We start from the raw sequence: 16549 nt of genomic DNA, 5'->3' as shown, positions 1-16549 counted from the left end.
GAGATTTCTCCTCATTTTGCAAGTCTTTATAAGTATGTTGTTTTCATAGAACGAATTCTACGTAACTATTACTAACATAATAACTAATTGAGAAAGCTTTTAATTATTATGTTCGAGATATCGGTTTTATATTTGACTTTAGTTAGTTGGGAGGGATTCACACAACATGCAGTGTAAAGATTATTGTCAAATAATTAGTTGAGAGTTAAGTTAAATAAATTGTTATAATTAGAGAACAAGTCGTGCAATTTAAAAATTTATGTGATTACTCTAAGAAAACTTTTTCAGATGCCTCTGAAAAGCAATACAGCTTTTTCTGATACTTTGTGCCTTAAGAATTTCTTGTTTCTTTTGTTTTTTTGATTAATTACTTGAGCAATATCTAGACTAGTTAATTTAGAGACTGAAATAATCTTTAAATCTGTAGTAAAAACTGTGAAATCTTCCATTTCTCTATTTTCGAAACCTTTTTGACAAGAATGTATGTTGCTTTCATTTGTAACCTGGGGTTTTCAACCTTTTCTGTAGTAATATGATTAATATGTGCAGGTGGTTTGTGTAGAAATAAGACAAATCAAACTCAAAATATTTCTTTGATATCTTTTTCTAATTTTTAAAAAAGTTTTCACTATACTAAACCAGAGCTCTCTGGTTTTGCTCAAAGTGTGTAACCAGAGAGTGCAAAGTCTTTTGCTGCAAACTGGGTGATAAGCAAAATTCCAATTTTCTACTACTGGAGGGAGTACTTTTGATGTGCATTTCCTTTTTGAAAGAGTGCACCTTTGCAACTAACTAAAGAGAGGAATATTTTGCAGCCAAAAATCGATTGTGTACATCCTAACTGAGAAGAATACGAATTGAAATGTAATGGACTGTTAGAAATGGATGACAACAGCATTACTATTTCCTCGCAATACCGCTTTTGATGAAAAGCCAATCAGTCGGCTTTGTATCAGATAGGGAAACAACTGCAGTCACCAAAAAGGAGTACCGGCAGTTTCCTTTTTCTAATGATTTCCGTTTTGTTTCTAAGATTTCATGACCTAAGCTAAATATGTTTACAAAAGCATGGAATTAGCAATAATGAGAAATGTTAAAACGAAAAATGGCGACTTTTCCATTTGTTCAAACCTTTATTAACTAATTCAAATGTTATTTGATTCAGGGTGCACATGGAATCCAAGCCTAGTTACAATATCATATAAATTTTACAGCTATAATATAATCGTATTTCCAGACATGGTCGTCATTGCTGGATCAAATAATATTATTTTACTTCGCGACTCGTAATGGCTAATTATAAATCAATAAGCAGTCATATCCAATTAATTAATTTCTATCTATAATATTATTAATATCTAGTTAATATCTAGGAATTAAGTCTGAAATTAGCCAGACACACTAGTTGCACTTTAGCATAAAACGAGCAATATAAGTACTGAGTGCTACTGCCGCAAGCGGAAAGGCACATTCTTGCATGCTCAGTGCTACATAAAAATATAAGAATACAAAGAAAAATGTATATTTTTTTTTTTTTTTTAAATTAACTTGCAGCAAAGACAAATACAATCTTCAAGGTTCAGTACTTTCGAATGCAAAATCTCACGAAGATATTTGGAGTTAAAAGAAGCGAGTCTTGCGTGAAGCAAATAATTAACACTGCAGCATTGTAATTACAAACATATTTTACAAATGGAATGAAATTCTGCAATATCGACGCATTCTTAGTTATTGTTTTATTATTCCATGGATTGATGCGCGCAATGTAATTAAGTTAGCACGTTAGAGGACTTTAAAAAGGAATTCACCTCCAAATAAGCACAAATAGAAATCATAGTAGAGTTGTAAAGAATTTGTTAGAATTTCAACGAAGTATTTTAGGTATATATTTGACTAAAATCTCAACATGTCGGGCACGAAAATTAATAATAAATTGTAGGTATTTAAGGTAAAAATTCCAAAATGAAAATCTGCCCTAAAACATTTACAATTATCTAATTTAAACTTTATATTAATATACTATAAAAATTAATAATTTTCTATTAATATATTCGATTTTATATCCAAATTATTATAATATCCACTATAATACAAAGATATTTTAAAGAAAGCATTGTTTTTCTTTACTACAAATCAATATTCCACACAGAAAAAAAGTGTCAAACCATAATGGTAGAAAAACCTAACATATGGTACGAGGGTCGTTTGAAAAGTCCGTGCAAAGTCAGAGAGATAGCACTACTGGCGCGTATCGAGGTTATGTTTAGTTAGTAGTATCTCTTGGAAGAACACACACCAAGTTTCAGCCAGATCGGTCTATTTCTTTGTGTTTGGCATTCGTTTGAATCGAGGAAGTCGAGTGATTTTTCAAAAAATGGACGAAAAAGAATTTCGTGTGTTGATTAAACACTACTTTATGAAAGGCAAAACGCCTGAGGAGACTAAAGAGAAGCTTGATAAACATTATGGTGACTCTGCACCTTCGATTAGAACAGTTTATAAGTGGTTTCAAAATTTTCGGAGTGGCCATATGGGCACAAGTGACGCTGAACGTTCTGGACGCCCTGTTGAGGTTACTACTCAGAAATCATTGATAAAATCCATGATATGGTGATGGATGACAGAAGAGTGAAGGTGCGTGAGATTGCTAGTGCTGTGGGCATCTCGAATGAACGGGTACATAATATTTTGCATCAACATTTGGACATGACAAAGCTATCCGCAAGATGGGTGCCGCGATTGCTCACGCTTGACCAAAAACGAAATCGTGTGAAGTGTTGCAAGAACGGTTTGCAGCTGTTCCAGAAGAATCCGCAGGACTTTAAGCGTCGTTTCGTCACTGTGGATGAAACATGGATACATCACTACACTCCTGAGACCAAAGAACAATCTAAATAATGGGTTACCAAGGGGGAATCTGCGCCAAAAAAGGCGAAGACCGTTCCTTCGGCCGGAAAGATTATGGCGACTGTCTTTTGGGATTCGCAAGGAATAATCCTCATCGACTATCTGGAAAAGGTGCATATTATTCATCGTTATTGGACCGTTTGAAAACCGAGCTGCAAGAAAAACGCCCACGATTGGCCCACAAAAAAGTCCTTTTCCATCACGACAACGCACCAGCTCACACCTCAGCAGTTGTGGTCGCAAAATTAATTGAAATAGGGTTCCAACTCGTTTCACATCCCCCCCCCTATTCTCCAGACTTGGCTCCCTCGGACTACTATTTGTTCCCCAATATGAAGAAATGGCTGGCGGGAAAAAGATTTTATTCAAACGGGGAGGTGATTGCAGAAACGAATGGCTATTTTTCAGACTTGGACAAATCCTATTATTCGGAAGGGATCAACAAACTAGAGCAGCGTTGGACGAAGTGTATAAGCCTAAAAGGAGACTATGTTGAAAAATAAAAAAAAGGTTTACCCCAAAAAATTAAGTAGTTTTTATTTTTGCACGGACTTTTCAAACGACCCTCGTATGTCTATGTTCAGATAAAATCTTTTGGAAAACAGTAAAAAAGTTATTAAAAAAAAGTTGTATAAGCTCTACTTTCACATTTCTGATAATGCAACTGATAATTTTCCGATCCGGAATTGTATTTGTACATTGCATTAAACAGGATTAATATTCTATAGAAGTTAAAAAAAGGCTGTAGAATACACTAGAACGGAGATTAACTTTATATCTTTTTTTGGATGTCTCTGTTAAAATTAATTTGCCTGAAAAAAATGATTTTAAAATGAAAATAATAATTTAAAATGTTTGTAGTGTGTATTCAAAGTTTATGGAGAAACCATTTCTGAAAATAGAGGTACTTGGAAAGTGAGGATTCTGCGTTAATATAAGGAAAACTTAAAATTCAGGAGACCCTGATTAAAAAAAAAAATAATTGGAACACATTTCTGTATCTAGGTACAAATCCTACAAATTAAAAAAAGATAATCTACTAAATATAAACAAAAGCAACATCAATGCTGAACACTGTGCTAAGAAGTTAGGAAAGACTTAGTCAATATAAAGTTGTTTTCCAATTTAGAAGCCGATAATCGAAATTTGGACAATAAATCGACAGCCACAAGGACATCTCTGGCTACAAAATTGAATTAATAGAAGCAAGAAAGGATCGGAGTTGGTGGCTGTGATATAATGTTCACTGTGTTGTAGGAGGTACAAAATTGAACTGGTACCACCTAGCAGCGGATTATGCGGAAGAAAGAAATCCTAAATTATCCTGCAGAAGTGGTATGCCAAACAAGGTGTACGCTTGGATGATATTCAGGACATGAAGGTTGCAGAATCTTAGTGTGGAGTTTGGTAAAAGGAAACCTTAGATACTAAAGAAAATGGAGTAAAAATAAAAAACTGTCCTAGTCGTTTTAACTTAAAAACATTAATTATATGTAAATTTTAAATTAGGTTTGAATCAACAAGTGTGGACGATAAAGTTAAGGTAAAAGTGTTATACATACGATGTCTGCGGACGGTACCACATTGACGCTGGTCGCTGACTGTTGGCTCGCCAACAGATCTTCACCCCTTATATAGGAGGGTTGTACAACCCCCCTGCCGTACCAGTACTACCAACCCCTTCACCCTAAAATTCTCAACCTACACACTACTAACCAAGACTCCCTCTTATTTCCTGACGGCTTACCCTGCCCTGCCGCAAGAAGTCTTCATTTTTGTGCATCATTCTCTTAATATTAATAACATATGTCGGGCTTTTTACAGTTTTTTTTGGGCGGTTTTCCTTCTCTTGTTATTAATCTAATTATGTAGCGCCCTTTGCTGCGGTAATTTCCAATAAAAAGAAGACTTCATTTCTTCAAGATAATTTAATTTGAAAAGTTTTTCCTTGCAGAAAAGCTTCAATTTTTTAGCTCTCTCTCACTTCTAGTAAGGACGAAATTATTGTGGCCTTCTAAGATTTTGAATTTTGAGTTTTCAGAGAAATATTCGTTTCTCCTCAAACCGAAAAAGTGGGTTTTTACAAATTGGTCTATGTTGAAATTTGGTACAGGTAATCCTCGACTTACGACGTTGATCCGTTTCTACGCGGCGTCTTAAACCGTTTTTTCGACGTAAGTCGGAACATACATAAACTGTACCGTATACAGTTCAGTACTGTATTACCATAATAACAGTACAGTACTGTAAGCACTTAGCCTATCCTAACACAGTACCCTACATAATTATCAAAAAACACATATAAAATACTGTACAGTACGTTTAATAATGAAACCCCAAAAGGCACATCTACATAAAATTCCGTTTAGGTTAACGCGTTTAGGCGCTACGTTGTTTACAAAAAAGGTAACAACAACAAGAACAAGAACAACAATTTCTGAAAATGCCGTTTTTGCTCATTTTCAGCAACTTTTTTCTCAAAATCTATTAGATCTGGATTGTTGCAAAAAAAAATTACAGTCATAAAGGAGGGTTTGCCCTATATTTTAAAGAAAATTTGGGAATTTTATCTTTTATAGAAAAAGAGAAAAAAAATTGTCAAAGTTGGGTGATTTTCAACGATACAGCTTTTTCGTGCAGTTTTTGACGATTAACCCTTATACAACTGCCCTACCGGACAGTTTTAATGAAACAGTAATAAAAATGAGAGAACAATTCCTTTATTTCTATGGTTGGCTTGCACACTGCCATCAGAAGAGTCTGCCTTACGTTTGGGAGCCATAATGAAGGGCAAAAAGTGATCGTGACAACGATGTTAATGGCGTACTGGGATGCTGGTGACGCCATCTTCCTAGGTCTCGTGGCCGCTGCACACCAAAACACGTACAGTAGTTCGCACGCAGGCTTTTCATAGTACATACTGTACAGTACTGTACTGTAAATGGGAATTGTAACCACGAAACGTCATAACTCGAGACCGTAGTAACCCGAGGACTACCTGTACATATTTAGCTTAGATGCCAACTTAGGATGCCACAATTAGTTTTTCAGGTTTTTATAATTTTACAGAAAACGACTCTTAAAGTTATCCTTAGACTTTGTAAGCTAATTGGGCTTTCCAGGATCTACAACTTATTTGGACATGTGCCTCTAACATGTGCCGCTATTGGTCCATTATACTGACTCACCACTCGTATAATATTAATAAGAATCAAATTTTTTGTCTAAATTTACGAAAATTTAAAAAACATCTCTTCACCAAAAACGGTTTTTTTCATTATTTTAACATTTTTCTCCAAAAATGGTTTCTACGATTTTATTTAAACTTTCTACATTGATTTCAAACATTTTTTGGGGGGGAAAATCAAGGCTGTACATCACTAAGTTGCCATTTTCGTGCAGTGGACGGACCTACCACTAAAAGTGTTACTAAAATTGCGAGTTAAAAAAAATAATAATCACTACCAAAGTACCACTTTACTGAAGTGATATTTCACTTTTTCCCGAAACTAGTTCACAGGATTTACCTGTAAATTACGTATATATAGGGGAGAGATGGGCACATTTGAACAGAATTTACATTTTCTGTTTACAGAATGCACAGAATCGTATTACTGAACCTTTTTATTTTGTTTTCTACAACTTTCAAGTCTTCTTAACAGATCTATATCAATAAACAGTTGGTACTTTACATACATATCTATATTTTTTTAATTTAACCCCTTAATGCACAGTTTTTTTGAAAAAAACCGCTATATTTTATATTTGAATAAGTAAGTGTTATAGCTTGCAATCCCATGTAAATGATAAATATCAATAAAACGATTGCTTTTCTTTGCTTTCACATTATTTTCAATTCTCGATTATATTCGAGAGTGAAAAATTATAGTAGCATAAAGTGCAACGCCGCTCGAATTATCTCGAATGTGAACAGTTTGGCCAGTTTAGCGCGCTCGAGCGTGCACGTTAAGGGGTTAAACATTTTGTGCCAAATGTTAATATCTGCCTCACTGGTGGGGTAGCTTTGAACACAATATAAAATAGAAAGAAATGATATTACTTTACTCTGAATCTACCTTCTATCAGTTATTTCTCTCGACTACTACCATTACTTTCTCTTTTAAACCACAGAAATCTAGTTCAAAAATCAAGAATGACTCAGTTCGGGATGTTGTACCCGAAATTTAATGGGTTTAGGAAGTTTGAACAAAATATTTGGTGTGTTACGCTACTTAGTGGTAGGTTCGGACCATTTTCCCCTTCTCGGCGAATACTTGCAGGTCGGTAGGGCACATTTTAACTTTGATGTTGAAATGTGCTCCCTCTCCTAAAGAAAATATAATATCCAACACTTATTGTACAAGCAAATAGACTTTTGTAAAGACTAGATTTAAAAATACGAATTCTAAATGTGTAATATGGACTAACACCATGTTCACTACAATTCTTCACAATAACTACACTTCCAAAGCTGCAACAAAAATTTTACTTAGTGTTGGTAAGGATTAGAAACTATAATTTAAATGTACGAAATTTGAAGAAACTTTGTGGGTAAGTACCTTGAGAATAAGGTTCTTGGAAAGAGAAAGACGTGTGAGTAAGAGAAAATATTACGTTTGTGTTGGAGGACACTCCTCCAAACAGTCACCAAGGTCTACAGGACAAAGTGGCATGTCCTTGCAGGATGCCTAACAAACTTCCGAAGAGGCAGCCCTCCTCTACTCTTAAAGGCCAAAATTTAGCGCAGGCTTTGTATTCGTCACAATCTTCCCTTTGCCAACCATATACAGGTGCTAGTTTGTCTTACAAGTCCATGAATTAGGCTAAGTTAGAGATTTCCAAAGGGTTCGCTATACCTATATAGTTCATACAAGAACAATCTCTGTCAAACCTATGTGTTTTTTTTGGAGTGTTAAAGGTGTCAGTGTACGTGTTGTTAGACTGGGGATACCCGCAGGGATGCCAAGATCCCTGAAGAAGTGGCTAGTCCACTTCCCCCTACGGGCATTACCTTTCTTACAAGTAAGTCCAAGGGCATCCGCTCCAAACATTTCATACTGCAGTTTCCATCAACATCATCTATATTATTTTAAAATTGATTTTAGTGTCTCTTTTTGTCCACCAAAATCATCTCTATCCTACCGAATACAATTTAATCCTTACCTCACCCATCATCAAAGCCTGCTACCTTGTGTTCATTCCCAAGAATTTCAAATAGAACCCACAAACAATTGAAAAAGATTAAGCCAAACAAACGCTACATTACTCCTTGGCCACAAATCTAATCTTACATTGAAACGACTATGATGCACCACCATTATAAGTCATATTCAGTTAGATTTAATTTTAATATTTTCATTTATTATTTAAAAAGTTGTAGAAATATACATTTCATAGCTAATTGTCTCGGAATACTTAAAAAAATGACTAAAATCAAAAACTTTCTGAAAGAAATGTTAACATTATTTTATTATCAATTGAATAGTGATATATTCTGTAGATAAATAAGAACTTAAAAATTATTAAAACTGTCCGGTAGGACAGTTGTATAAGGGTTGATCGTCAAAAACTGCACGAAAAAGCGTAACGCTGAAAAACACCCAACTTTGGCATTTTTTTTCTCTTTTTCTATAAAAGATAAAATTCCCAAATTTTCTTTAAAATATAGTGCAAATCCTCCTTTATAACTGTAATTTTTTCGTAATAACATAGATTTATTAGTTTTCGAGAAAAGCAATGTGAAAATTGCGCAAAAACAACATTTTCAAAAATTGTTGTTGTTCTTGTTGTTGTTGTTGTTACCTTTTTTGTAAACTGCGTAGCGCCTAAACGCGCGAACCGATTTTCATGAATGAGGTGTCATTCAATTCGGAATTTTATGTAGATGTGCCTTTTGGGGGTCTCGACGCTGTACATCGAATGAGAGAGGAGTTAGCCCCCTTTATGTAAGGCCCCTTCCAAAATTATTATTACTAATTACTCTGTAAATCTTGGCCTGATTTTGATAAAATTTGGTAGGATGTTAGGGTTAAGGCTCCCCTTTGTAACAATAAAGCGACGGTCTGCTCTTACACTTGTTAAGGGAAAGTATAGCAATCGTTTCAAATTATCAACGCGTGAACCGATTTTCATGAATGAAGTGTCATATTATTCAAAATTTTATGTAGATTTGCATTTTAGAGGTCTCGACGCTGTGCATATTTGGGAGGGGAGTTCGCCCAATGTATGTAAGGCCCCCTCCAATATTATTATTACTGATTACTCTGTAAATCTTAGCTCGAATTGATAAAATTTGGGAGGATGAAAGGGTTAGGGCTCCTCTGCATAACAGTAAAGCGATGGTCTGCTCTTACTTTATTATATTATATATGCGTTGTAGTTTTATTTTTTATATGTGACTAAACTAACTGACGGACTAAGTCCGCCAAGCCGGTCCCAAGCCCAGGTGAGAAAGGATGAGGGGTCCGTCGGAGTTACTTATGTTTCAGGATCTAAAGGCTAACTATACGCAGAGCCAGGAGAGGGAGGATATATTCATAAATGTTTATGCTGTGTAAATATGTTATTGTTTGCAACCCTCTATAAATTTATTAGTTAAAATCAAACGATAATGAAATTAAGTTTTACATGGGTAAAAATTTCTCTAATCAGATGCGAACACACACTAATTTTACCGCCATTTACATGGTGAAAATGTTTTAAAATCTATTTTCTACTAAAAACTACAAAATGGTACTTACGTTGAACCGATTTCCCTCAAATTTTGCATTTTATATTAGATAATTAGATATCTAATCTTATTTTAAATAGATAGTTTGTGTAATGAGCATAAGTTTAAAAGAAAATTGTTAGAGCCGCAAAAGAGCTATCAGGGAACGTCCTTAGGGACAGAATGATCAGAAGATATAACTTGGTCAGAAGTCCTTTTTTTCTTTCGAGGATAAGTACCAAGAAGGAATAAAGCTAAACTGAATGTGATAAAGGAATGGAGCTGAACTGAATTGGATGCTCTGGGAGCCCCTCTATGATATTAAGAAACATGCGATTGTGCAGGTCATGGAATTGGCCGAGGATTCCAGAAGGAACTACGGACTGGAGTGTTTAGGCCAAGTTACTAGATACAAGGAAGCTATAGGAACAATATTTCTATTATCTTCTAAGCAGGAATTCGCTCGATAAGAAGTTGTGTTCAGTTTAAACTTGACAGGTACTAGTAGAAGCTGGAAGCATGTTTGGTATTTAGTGATTGTGAACGTGAACTAACAAGTAAAAATATTCTTAGTTTGGTACTACGTATAAGTATTGTTTTGTTTTTTTATTAAAATGTTTTAATAACAAAGTATGTGCTTTTAATTACACAGTCTGCAACATAAAATTGGGTAGCTGTACGTTAAGCTCCACCTGGAAGTAAGCATGACCAAGATTCCAGAAAGTAAAGCATAACTTTCATTCAGTACCCGAGATGCTTACCTTGTGCTGTCACAAGCTCTCAAAAATACAAGTATAGCAACTGAGGAGACTCAGACAAAATAACCAGACTCACTTATCTGTTCAATCTTAGCAAAACCTGAACTGTATGATTTACAGTATAGAACAAACCATGAAACTCATAATCATGCCGCAAATATTAAACAAAACCTAACATTTACTACGTTCATTCGCCTGGTCATCTCTTATATAACCTTAGGACATGACGTCATACAGTTATTAAGCTTCTTAGAAAACCGAAATATTGGTTAAAAAACAATCAGTTTCGATCCTATTAGAAATCGGGTCACTAGTAAATGAGATCCTGTTTGAAACAAATAGAAAATTCGGATAAATTATCATATTACACTAAAAGAAGTACTTACATTTTGAAGAAAGATGTTGGTTAGTGGTTTTCTTAAAAACTGGATAAAACTAGCGATAATCTCACCACTGGAGACCTTCATTGTTTGAGAAATTACCACTGCGTAAGGTTCAAACGCAGGAGTTCAATTTTTTTGAAAAAAAAGGTAAAAATGTCTTTATTTTTACTAATTTTTCTGTTTTCCTTATTTATTTTGATGTATTTCAAAGGACGTAGAATATACAGGATGTTCATTTTAAGACAGCTCAAATGCATTTCATGCTTAAACGGTTAATCTGAGCCAAAAAATGGTAGAGGAATAATTTGTTGCCCGTTACCTCTAGTTTTAGAATATGTGACTTGATTTTAGATTCCTGCCCGCCTACGTGGCTGAAGCGCTACCAAAAATGAGGGTTCGCAGTTGACCCCCATTTTCATATACACAGTTTTAAAGAGTATAAAAAGTTATAAAAGAAACCGGAAACCGCAATTCGATATCTTCAAAATTAAAGGTGCTAGGCCATTTCAAAATCTGGTATTTATTAATCATATTTCAATTTTTTAAGTTGTTATCAAAGAGAAAGAAGAGCAGGCGATAGATCATTTTTATGTATTTTTTCATCCCCTTTCTACTAAAAATATTGCCAAGGCAGTAAAGCTAGTATTTTTCTTAATATCAGGAAATAAGTTGTTTTCTGGGTGATTTTTCTAAGAAAAATCAAATGTTAAGAGCTTTAGATGTTCTCAAGCATACACAAAATGGCTAAAAATTAATTTTACATCTGTGTCAAACAAGAAGGTTTAATAATTATTTGGTAATTTTGGGAGAGTTGCGTTTAATGGCCAAAAAAAAAATTGGAAACCTCCTGCCACATATTTAAGTGATCAATACCTTTTCATGTAAAGGATCAAACTTATTCCTTGATTTATCTAATAATGCCCTTTACTCAACTTGTAAAGCATGTACTGCGCCTTCAAAGGTGCCTCCTCAGATACAGAGAGCAGTTGACAACCTCCTGGCTAACCTGGCTTGCGAACATTATTTGATAAATTAAGGAATAAGTTTGATCCTTTACATGAATGATATTGATCACTTAAATATGTGGCAGGAGGTTTCCAATTATTTTGGTAATTAAACGCAACTCTCCCAAAATTACCAAATAATGCACTTTACTCAACTTGTGAGGCATGTACTGTGCCTTCAAAGGTGCCTCCTCTGGCTCGCAAGCCAAGTTAGCCAGGAGGTTATCAACTGCTCTCTGTATTCAGATACTCAGGAAGGCACCTTTGAAGGCACAGCACATGCTCCAAATTAGAATTTTATTACTTATTTCTTTTTTTGTATTCAATTATTAGATCCCAAAAAGTGGGCTTTTCACTTGTAATTAATTTATTATTATTTTTGAAATTAAAGTAATGCCTTTTAAGTTTCGTGGACGGAGACGACTAGCAAACACACTTTACTGCCAAGTTCTTATATTAAATATTAAATAAAATGTAAGGGCTACAGACCGGGAATCGAACCCAGTACATATTAGATTTGAGGGTATCGCTTCTAACCACTCGGCTAACGTGGCGCCTTTATTACTACTATTATTATTATTTTTGACTAAAATAAAAGAAAAAAAAATGCGTTTTTATGCTATAGCGAAGTCTTTAAATCGTCTAATTTCGGCTGAGGAATGTTTCTAAGTCGTAGATACTCGTACTTCGCATTTACTTATTTTCTGTATATTTTCATTTTATTTTTCTAAGCAAAACTAAAATAATGGATTATTGTTATTAATGAAAACTGGGCAAGTGAACCACTGACCGAAACGAAGTTTAAGAAATTATTTTAGTTATTACAGAAAACTATCTTTTATTTCCTGGATGGTTGGTGGGTGGTAAGAATGAAAGAGAGACGCACTAACACGGCAGTGGGTCCCATTATCGTCTTTTTATATCCTTATATCCTTAAATCCTGATTTAATATCTCCTGGGCCTTCTTGCAGGCCAATTACAGTTTCCAAGACGCGTTCCATTACACACGTGGATTTTTTTTTTCCACCCATTTTACTTAAATCTTTTTTACCTTTTTATTTATTTGCTTAAATAATAGCATCTATATGGCGGAGATTAGATCAACCGTGGTTGCTATACTGGGTTAGGATAATCTATTCTGACATATCAACTTCTACGTAACATTGCCATATGGTTTTCATGGTATTAGGTCGTACGAATACCAAAGCTAGTGTGAGGGTTACTTGGAGATTTTGACGAAAATTTGAGACCTAAGCAAAAGTAATCCGGTAACTAGAGATTTGGAAAATTTCAAGACTTAGAAAAGAGACGAAAAATGATCAGTAGAGTTATCTCTCACAAGCCTTTAAAAGAAGAGGCTCCTTATCTAAAGTCACATTCGTTCTAGTACGCTTACAACGAAATTCTGACCTAGAACTCGTAGTACAATACATCCTCATGCGTTGGACAGTCTAGTTACACAATTTAGCCACCATATTCTCTTCAGCTAAAATTATAACAGTTCCCTAATTTCAGCCAAAAGGAACTATCTCTCTTTTTAAGTTCGTGTAAATATCATTCATTAAATTATTTAACTATTTCTACGTACAAGCCTTTCAAATATTTATTGCTTACCGCTCGTAATAGCTATTTAGTTAGAGTCAATCAGCTCCTATAAATAATAAAGCTTGCACCATTCCTTCCATGCAAGAAAGGTTTACCTCGTTGGGAATTCAGGACCTATTAGTGATAAAAAAGTAGGATTCTGTTTTTAACAGCACATTAAAACCTCATGAGTGCAGACAATCACAGAAACTTTATTTTATTTTACTTTTACAACCTTTTAAAGCATAGATTAAATAATTAACGCCAAATTACACCATAAAAACAAAACGAAATCTATGAATTTTTATTTTACCCATTCATATCTTCCATTCAGTGCAATATTACCCAAAATATTTACACATTTCTACATGGCTAACAGACGACGCCTTAATACCAATTCATTTGAAATTAATAGTGCAAAGTCAGAGAGATAGCACTACTGGCGCGTATCGAGGTTATGTTTAGTTAGTAGCATCTCTTGGAAGAACACACACCAAGTTTCAGCCAGATCGGTCTATTTCTTTGTGTTTGGCATTCGTTTGTATCGAGGAAGTCGAGTGATTTTCAAAAAATGGACGAAAAAGAATTTCGTGTGTTGATTAAACACTACTTTATGAAAGGCAAAACGCCTCAGGAGACTAAAGAGAAGCTTGATAAACATTATGGTGACTCTGCACCTTCGATTAGAACAGTTTATAAGTGGTTTCAAAATTTTTGGAGTGGCCATATGGGCACAAGTGACGCTGAACGTTCTGGACGCCCTGTTGAGGTTACTACTCCAGAAATCATTGATAAAATCCATGATATGGTGATGGATGACAGAAGAGTGAAGATGCGTGAGATTGCTAGTGCTGTGGGCATCTCGAATGAACGGGTACATAATATTTTGCATCAACATTTGGACATGCCAAAGCTATCCGCAAGATGGGTGCCGCGATTGCTCACGCTTGACCAAAAACGAAATCGTGTGAAGTGTTGCAAGGACGGTTTGCAGCTGTTCCAGAAGAAACCGCAGGACTTTAAGCGTCGTTTCGTCACTGTGGATGAAACATGGATACATCACTACACTCCTGAGACCGAAGAACAATCTAAACAATGGGTTACCAAGGGGGAATCTGACAGGCGAAGGAGTTCATCAAAGGCTATTCGCCGAGGCTGACCGCAGAATTAATCCGTCAAGGCCGTGGGGCTATAAGGATAATTGTAGGCCTGTTAACGGGCCACTACAGGCTCAGAAAACACATGTATCGCAAGGGCCTGGCAGAAGATAGCCTTTGTAGGTTCTGTCAGGAAGAAGAGGAAACGGCACTGCACGTGTTGTGTCAGTGTGAGGGGCTCGTATGGCTAAGGATGTTACTTCTCGGGGAGGAAAAATCAAGGCCTGAGAGCTTTACCCAGGAGCCACTCTCCAGAATTAAGAGTCTGATTAAACGGACGGGTCTGGAGGGTGAGCTCTAAAGCCGGGGAGTCACAATAGATCCATAGGAGTCGCGGTGGCGCAGGCCTTGAGGCCACCCTAATTTAATCTATTCTAATCTAAGGGGGAATCTGCGCCAAAAAAGGCGAAGACCGTTCCTTCGGCCGGAAAGATTAAGGCGACTGTCTTTTGGGATTCGCAAGGAATAATCCTCATCGACTGTCTGGAAAAGGGTAAAACTATTACAGGTGCATATTATTCATCGTTATTGGACCGTTTGAAAACCGAGCTGCAAGAAAAACGCCCACGATTGGCCCACAAAAAAGTCCTTTTCCATCGCGACAACTCACCAGCTCACACCTCAGCAGTTGTGGTCGCAAAATTAATGGAAATAGGGTTCCAACTCGTTTCACATCCCCCCCCTATTCTCCAGACTTGGCTCCCTCGGACTACTATTTGTTCCCCAATATGAAGAAATGGCTGGCGGGAAAAAGATTTTATTCAAACGAGGAGATGATTGCAGAAACGAATGGCTATTTTTCAGACTTGGACAAATCCTATTATTCGGAAGGGATCAACAAACTAGAGCAGCGTTGGACGAAGTGTATAAGCCTAAAAGGAGACTATGTTGAAAAATAAAAAAGGTTTACCCCCAAAAATTAAGTAGTTTTTATTTTTGCACGGACTTTTCAAACGACCCTCGTACAAGCAAGGAGTTGTATGTATTTGTGATTACAATAATGCTGAACTCAAAGTATTGAAAATAGATAATGGAATGCAAACAGCGCATGTACAATATAATAATGAAACATACAAAATTAATGTAATTGCTTAAAAAAATACAGAAAATACAAACAAAAGTAGGACACTTGATTATCTAAGTAAATCGAAATTAAGTAGATTTGATTAATTTGGAAATAAATAAATTTAAAAAAAGAAATTGCGCAAAAAATAAAACACATAATAATATTCATGAACTTAGAAAATAGATATGAAACGGGGAGGAAAAGATGAAAACTCAAAGCAAAAAAATACATAAGCCGTCTAGAAAAGGAAAAAGTAAATTTATGCATATACACAAATATATGTTAAATAACTTACATACACTAAAACATATTAACACTTAAGACTGAGACCATTCACTGTAAACAAGAAGAGGTTATTCATTTTTCTTAAGGTCAAAGTGTTCAATAAATTTTCAAATTTTTCATTTACAGTCATAGAATCATTTATGAAACAGGAAATGTATTTAGTTATGACATGAATAAGTTCTGAGCAATCTAAAAATAAAATGAGACAATGTATCAAAATGTTGTGAATAACAAAGTAGACAGTAATTCTCTGGAGAAAATTTATAGCGCATATCACCACATGATACCTTAGAGCAATTTTTATAAGCCAGTCTTATCTGAGCCATCAATCTTAATTTGTTGATATGGCACTTCAAATTGAGATAACTTTCTCCAGATCCAAATTAATTTCTATAATATAAATTATATCGACTATTTAAAACAAGGTCAACATCAATGGAAAATAAGTGTTTTTTCAGTTTGGCAAGTACGTCACATCTGCTTTTTCCCAGAAAAGAAACATCCTGCTTAAGCCATACATCCTCAGCTCCAATGAGATAAAAAAAAAGATTTAAATTCAGATACCCAATTGAAAAGTATTGAAGAAGTTAATATGAACTATCTTATTTTCCAGCTTTAAATCTATTATGCAACATTTTATTTCTATAATTTTGGATATACAGGGTGATCCAGTAAGTAATGTCCATAGGCCTACTG

General features: G+C 35.1%; 1 protein-coding gene across 1 annotated transcript in view; it reads right to left on the bottom strand.

The window, feature by feature from the left end:
- FMRFa (FMRFamide related propeptide) overlaps window positions 1–4560 on the bottom strand; it is an 81874-nt gene extending 77314 nt beyond the window's left edge. Inside the window, exon 1 of the mRNA XM_074143148.1 lies at window positions 4470–4560. Within this exon, the coding sequence (XP_073999249.1) occupies window positions 4470–4492 (23 nt within the window). The 5' untranslated portion in view covers window positions 4493–4560. The remainder of the gene's footprint in view (window positions 1–4469) is intronic.
- Between the last annotated feature and the right edge of the window lie 11989 nt (window positions 4561–16549).

Source organism: Rhodnius prolixus, unplaced genomic scaffold (assembly GCF_049639745.1).
Source record: "Rhodnius prolixus isolate KJV_2025 unplaced genomic scaffold, Rpr scaffold_12, whole genome shotgun sequence".
NCBI classification, from domain to species: Eukaryota; Metazoa; Arthropoda; class Insecta; order Hemiptera; family Reduviidae; genus Rhodnius; species Rhodnius prolixus.
Note: the sequence above shows the minus strand (reverse complement) of the source record. Positions and strands in the feature narration are given on the sequence as shown.